At 32.3% G+C, this 6,667-nt stretch overlaps 3 protein-coding genes across 3 annotated transcripts in view; 2 read left to right on the plus strand and 1 right to left on the minus strand.

Annotated features, from left to right (window-relative positions):
• Nucleotides 1-2,384, minus strand: part of LOAG_17875 (rap guanine nucleotide exchange factor 1) — a 10,802-nt gene extending 8,418 nt beyond the window's left edge. Inside the window, exons 1-3 of the mRNA XM_020450537.1 lie at nt 2,255-2,384; nt 583-669; nt 47-232 (exon numbers count right to left, since the gene is read on the minus strand). Coding sequence (XP_020305769.1) covers nt 47-232; nt 583-669; nt 2,255-2,377 — 396 coding nt within the window. The 5' untranslated portion in view covers nt 2,378-2,384. The remainder of the gene's footprint in view (nt 1-46; nt 233-582; nt 670-2,254) is intronic.
• Nucleotides 2,385-4,681: 2,297 nt separating this feature from the next.
• On the plus strand, nt 4,682-5,138 carry LOAG_11470 (hypothetical protein; the record flags this gene model as incomplete). Its single annotated transcript, XM_003146989.1, has 3 exons — nt 4,682-4,718; nt 4,776-4,846; nt 4,920-5,138. 3 exons carry the CDS (start codon nt 4,682-4,684, stop codon nt 5,136-5,138), a joined length of 327 nt encoding a protein of 108 aa, XP_003147037.1.
• Nucleotides 5,139-5,230: 92 nt separating this feature from the next.
• Nucleotides 5,231-5,761, plus strand: LOAG_11471 (hypothetical protein; the record flags this gene model as incomplete). Its single annotated transcript, XM_003146990.1, is given in 3 exon segments — nt 5,231-5,306; nt 5,324-5,451; nt 5,615-5,761. 3 exon segments carry the CDS (start codon nt 5,231-5,233, stop codon nt 5,759-5,761), a joined length of 351 nt encoding a protein of 116 aa, XP_003147038.1.
• Between the last annotated feature and the right edge of the window lie 906 nt (nt 5,762-6,667).

Genomic DNA, 6,667 nt, shown 5'->3' on the forward strand with positions numbered 1-6,667 from the left:
GTGATTATCTATACAATAAACTGATAAATGAAATGTATAAAATGACCTGAACATGAGGTACAGGATATTTTAATGTTGATATATAGGAAAGAACTGAATCAAAAAGGGCATTGGTGCTGCCAATAAGTACTTCAAACATATCAGTGCGAATTACTTCATGCAGGAACTGTATTGACACTTCAATTTCTTTTACTGGTTTTTTCATCAGTGCAGAAGCAGCACTTGAACTTTCCTGTATCAAATAGTAAAAGTTACCGTAAACCTCATCCGATATTATGAAAGATAAGAACCTATCAGCAATTATAATTACTTGATCATTGTTGGCATTTCCGGAAAAAGGGAACTGCACATTAAGAACAACGAATTCTGGAAACTTATCAAGTGAGTTCATATCTCAGATAAAATTTACTGCTTCTGTTAAAATTCCGAGTTGAGGGATTCAAAAAAAATGAAGGAAAAAAAAGAGCAATAAGAAGACTGTGTACGTAACTGCTTACGTTTCGATATTAAGTTTATTAATCGCGAGATAAGCTGATAAAAAAGAACTGAGGAAGACAATTAAAGATAATGTATTTTACTTACGATTGAAGATGTGGCGGTATCGGATGCTCTTCGAAGTGGCACAGTGGGAAGTTTTGACTCGTTATGTGAAATTGCACTGGGAGATGACTGAAAAAATAATGTGACGTGTTGTTGATACAAACTTTTCACATTTTCATTGCATTTTTTATTAGCTTTTCGTTATTGTAAAAGAATGCAAGAAAGTGTGTGTGTGTGTGTGTGTGTGTGTGTGTGTGTGTTCTATGCCTGTGTATGTGTCTGTCCGTCTGTGTGTGTAAAAAGTGATATTAAAGTGTTCTTTTGTTAAATGAAAATTGTAAAAAAATTTAAAAACAAATTTAACTACTGTTGACAATATCGAAAACTCATCTACTTGTCATCCATTGGGAAATGAAATGGCTTGGATGAATGAAACCGAAGATATTGCTACTCCAAGAATTAATAAGTGTGTACAAGAGTGGTCCTTGTGGTTGAGTAAAAATTTCATCAAGTTTATTTTTCTAGAGTATTTCAAGTATCCTAATAAAATTTGCAAATATTTTATGCATTGATCTGTTTAATTGTACTCGCAATTTAATAAAAATTCGACAATGATCAATCGTACAAATCTTGAATTTGAAGCAGAAACTAATTTCGACTGATGAAACGAGTATGCAGATTTATGACAACAGTATGACATTTTAACAGTATTGAATATCAGAAATGAATAATTAAAAAAGAACTGAAAATGATGGAAGAATAATGGCAATGAAAATTTTAAATCAAGACAAGTCGATAGCTTGATGCTAAAAAACATCATTTTCAAAACAAAAATCATTTCCTTAAAGTGTAGAACTTTGAAATGTGAAGCTTTAGTTAGCTGAATTTGTTGAGATTACACGAAGTTAGATGTTGTAAATTAGAACTTCAAAGACGTTCCATTCCTTTTCCTTGTAGCATCAAATTTCATCAAAAATAGCACCAATTATAATCGTCTGAAAAGGCCTTATCATATCAAGCTACCCAGTCAAAATTTTTTTCCTTAACTCTCCACTCATTAAGCCATCACGATTCCGTTTATCAATTATTTCATATTTAACATCGTATCAAATTTTCTAAACAATATTACTCTCACACTTTAATATATGAAAATACACGCTGTATCAGTCATGAGTAGTAATTATAAATAATATCCCTGAATTATAACACTATTTAACTATAATTTCTTGGTGGATATAACTGTTCCAAAAGATGAGCTACAACTGCAATAAAATTTGTGAAGGAAGAATAATGCAACGAACTAAATATCCAGTGGATCATGAAGTCGATCATAAAAGTCTAAGTAAAATGTGAAAAGTGATATGAAAGGATTGATTCTATCATCTAACACTTTTATTTGATGATAGGAATGTTTCAGAATCGAGCAGATATGCTTCCTTTGAGCATTTAATCAGCAAAAACCATTTATTTTTTAATCTATTCGGCAGTTAAGCCGTACAGTATTTAAAGTGAAAACGATTATTCAAATCAAAACGTGACAAAATTGCAGGTAATGTGGAATATACTTCAACCATCATTGATTATTCTATTCCATTTCGGTTCTACGAGAATCAAGGAAAACCATAAAATAACACCGCACCATGAAACTTAACCGTACTAGAAAGCTTAGTCTAAATTAGAAATTACATTGAAGAATGGAAGTGAGTTAAATTACCCGAAATCCTCGAAATGCATCCCGGACTTCGCGTAATCGACTGCGAAGAGAAAAAGGTTGCTGTGTTGAAGATCCAAATTCTGTACCGAAATCAAAATCGCTTTTAAACGGAGACTCAAACATCTGAAACAAATAAATGCAATAGATGAAGAAGAGTGTCCGAGTTTTTAGTTCAATAAACGTGGGAAATCAATATAGCGCTAATAAATAACAAATCTATCATCTATCCGACCGATAACTACGTATGCTTACTACTCTTCCAAAAAGGAAATTTTTTTTTGGATGTCATTTAACAATACGGAATACTGTTAGTAAATGGGAAAAATATTGAAGAGAGGAAATTAGCATACATCATCTATCTAGTAACATCAAAATTAGTACATGAGTCACAGGATTATCCATTAAGCATGTTTGCTATTACTTCTTGACCAGTGTTACATCCATTATAGGTCAGGACCGTTTGACCATTGAATATTTGTGCAGCTTTAACAATTATACGCATAGTTACTCCAGACCACACTGTTCTGGATAGGTCTACACATAGGATTGGCCAGAAGCACTATTTGCACACAATCATCAACTTCCCCAAAATCAGCTGTTTGGTCATTTCATCGTCTATCAACGATTTGCGATATTCTCTCATTGTAGATGAGCATATCACAGTTTACTGATGGTATAGTGATGCTGTGATGATTGTGTCATTGACCGCATTCATTTTGAGAAGAACATTTAGCTCGGTTAGAAAGGATGCAAACGTTAGATCATTTTTCAACTGCACTTTAACAGTAATCATCTGACGCATATCATCTTTTGTTCGTTTTATGCTGACCGATTTAGATGATAACAAGAAGTTCTGTGAGACTGTAAAAATTGCTATATTCTTAGTAAGCGTTTAACAACATGTTTTCAAGTATAATGAAGTTTAGCAAAAATTTTTCATCTTCTAAATTGAAGAATTTTCGGTCAACACTAAATTATTCGTCTCCCATTTTGCAACCATAACAGAAACCTTAACAATTGAGCAGAACAAAACACAACATTAAGATGATTACAGTGTTTAATCAGGAAATAACAAAAAGGTATTGTTTGAGGAAATAGTGATAACAATTTTTGAAGAAAAGAAAGAAACTCTGGTTAAAACAAACAATGACAAAGCATTATTTATGAGTGATTAAAGGAAGTAAAAGAGGATAAAAAGGGTAATATGGAAGTAAAAATAATTTAATTTGTTAGGAAGATGGAAAGAAGTAAATTGTAGATGATGAATGATTACCAACAAAGTTTTGTTGCAAATGAACAACTCTTCCTTGCAATGTACTCAGTGAATCTTTTATTCCTATCAATACAAACTTTTATCATAGGAAAAGGAGAAGTAATTATCTTCAAATCTGTCTACATCAACATTTGAAGTGACAATTTTATAGATGATTTGCTTACTGCTTAATTAATTTTTGTTAATTCGTGTCAAAGTTATTGCACAGAACTGTTAATTGAAATAGTATATAATATAAGCTGATAGAATACTAATTTAATATTTTGCCAATTCATTATGAATTTTTTTATCAAAAAAAGAATATAACTAGGAAATATGAATAGCTAAAATGAGTAGTTTGTATTGCAGTAGGAGGCATGCATTTTTGCAGCAGCTGGCTTACGGAAAAAAAAGCTGATCGAGGAAAAGCAGCTGTTGAGCAAGATAATTCTTTCTTTACTAATTTCAAGAATGGATTCGATATGTAAAAAGGATAGAAGATAATCGAAGAAAGAAAAGATAACTCATAGAAGAATATTACACTGAATATAAGCTGTTAGTGTAGAAAATTATAAGATATTTGCAATCCGATCGCAAAATATTAAATATTAATCTGAAAGAGATAACGAATAATGCATATATAATGGCAAGATTATTGACATGTTACTTTTGAATAACAAGATAGTTAGATGAAATACATCCTCTTTATAATGATACTACTACACCATCCAATGAATCAATTTTGTCATAATCAAATGTTGGCTAGAAATTAAAGTGAAATATAAGAGACCAAAGAATATTACTTTTGTAATGTAAGTTATTGTTAAAAAAATGCACCATTTGTATATGAAACTCGAAAAAAGTATCCGGAGTTGTCAATGAGAAGTAGTAGAGTAGCAGGATGTATTTGAAATCATCCAATGGTCACTGATAGACAGGAAATTACGAAAAAAAAGTGGAACCTATTAGGTGGGTGACCGAAAAATGTTCACACTATGGAAATGCATCAATTCCGGATAGATAGGAAGCAGCAAAGAAGAGGTAAATATTTGAAGCTCTAGATACCAATATTATGAGGAATGCAAAAGTGTGTAGAAAGGATGTCCGACAAAAAATAATTTACAAAAAAGAAAAAAGATGGACAGCTCCGTTTCTCGCAGAATTTTTCGACAGACATGATACTAAGCAAGAAGATAGATATGCGTGATAACTGTGAGTCATGAAGTGATCAATAATAAAAAATAAAACACCAATGATGATTAGTTTCAGTGATAGCACACGAACAGATAAATGGGAAGACGAGAACAGCGGCGTTTCTCATATTGCCTGATATGACAGAGGTGATATTATCAGGTATATTATCAGTTAGAGGTGATAAATTGTACGGTTACAGCATCCAACAACATATTTCAGCCCTCTTCTCGAGATTTTTATGCAATGAATGATGAAAATTTCGCAGAAATTTTAAGACATTTTTGTGGATACAAGCATTTCATCAACTGTCGCATAGTTACTGCTGGTGCTGATGTCGATGTTGACGAGGTTAACGGACGTTTATGGCAGGGAAAACTAACAGAATGCTATAGGAGAACCGGAACAAGAAAAGAATTGGACAGGATGAACGAAATGTAGTGGAATGGGAACCAAATAGGTTGTGAGAGAAAATTTAACTGCTGGAGAATCGGGACATTGAAGTAACGATACAACAGCAATACATTTATTTAATGAAGGAACTGGATGAGCGTTCTCTATACAAATTCAACTGGTATGATTGTCAGCAGGAAAGATCTAGTAGTGAGGGTAACAAATTATTGTAGGTCAGAGGCAGGGAGCAATTTGCCCATTTCAAAAAAAAGAAAAAGAAAAAAGTTCAATTTTAAGTTTAAAACAAGCTTTTCAGCTTGCTCAATTTATTGGCATCACTTTCAATCGATTTCATTTACAAGTATAACAAGAAGTGAGTGCAATCAGCATCTCTTTCAATTTTTGTATCATTCTGCAGAAAAAATACAGAGAATAAGGCAGTAGCCTAACAAAATGTATCACGCTTTGTTGCTTCAAATTTTAGCAAAACAACTTTTGCAAACTTTCACTCTTTTATTTTTCAGAAGAAGAAAAAAAGAGAAACCATCCCAATGAGTCAGATATTTTATTTGAAAATAATGATTAGAGAAAAACTGTTGCAAGCAAACACATATACATCTGCAACAATTCGGTACATACGATTAAAAGTGTACATAACAGATTCTCTATAAATATATCACTTTAGTAAGTTGTAAGTCAGTAGTAGTAGTGGACATCTCATTATTGTCTGTGAGCGCATGCTGTCGGAAAAACTTCGAAAATCCTAATGCAAATTTTCTGTTGGATTACCGAAATTTAAAGCTACTATCGGAAAAAACTAAAGGAAATTGTAATACGTCCAAACAGCTAAAGAATTTGTTGTAAAAACATTTTTGTTGTCTAAGGTCAATCGGCAAATATCTTCTCCCTTGTTAAAGGTCAATATGTTGTCTAAGGTTAATCTGTTAGAATATCTTTTCCTTTGATGTTGAGATGATTTATGGCGATTTTCCTTCTTACAAGAAAATCTAATCTTCTATGTAAACATCTCTTGTATGAGTAAAATTATTGTTGGCTTTGTAAGTACCTTAAATGGAGCTTGCAAAGCTCCTCCTTAATCCCCACATATATATATATATATATGTGAAAAAATCCTGGAGAGTTCAGTTCTTACAACCGAGCAGACGATACTCCGCTTATCCTCCGCGGCTAACCACAACCAGCGATACAACGCACATCTCCACCATTGGACAACAAACTACGATATTCTTTCTATTCGCTAAATACATATCCCGTAACATATTCCCAACTCAACTACCTATCAACTAATCGACAGTCAAATTATTGTCCAAGGTAACGACAAGGAGTTTGTTAATTGATCATATTACTTGCTTTTTGTATAACACATTTATTATTGCTTACCATCGTGTTATATACATACATATTTCATACCTTTTTCTTGTTGTTAACTAGTAATATTGTACAAGAACAATATTACCTCCCGAATAAATCTGTATCACTGAGAAACGAGTTCAACAGAAAAACAATTTCCTAACATCATTTGCATTAATATCACCAAATCATTCAAAAATGAATTT

This window comes from Loa loa (assembly GCF_000183805.2).
Source record: "Loa loa unplaced genomic scaffold supercont3.143, whole genome shotgun sequence".
NCBI lineage: Eukaryota > Metazoa > Nematoda > Chromadorea > Rhabditida > Onchocercidae > Loa > Loa loa.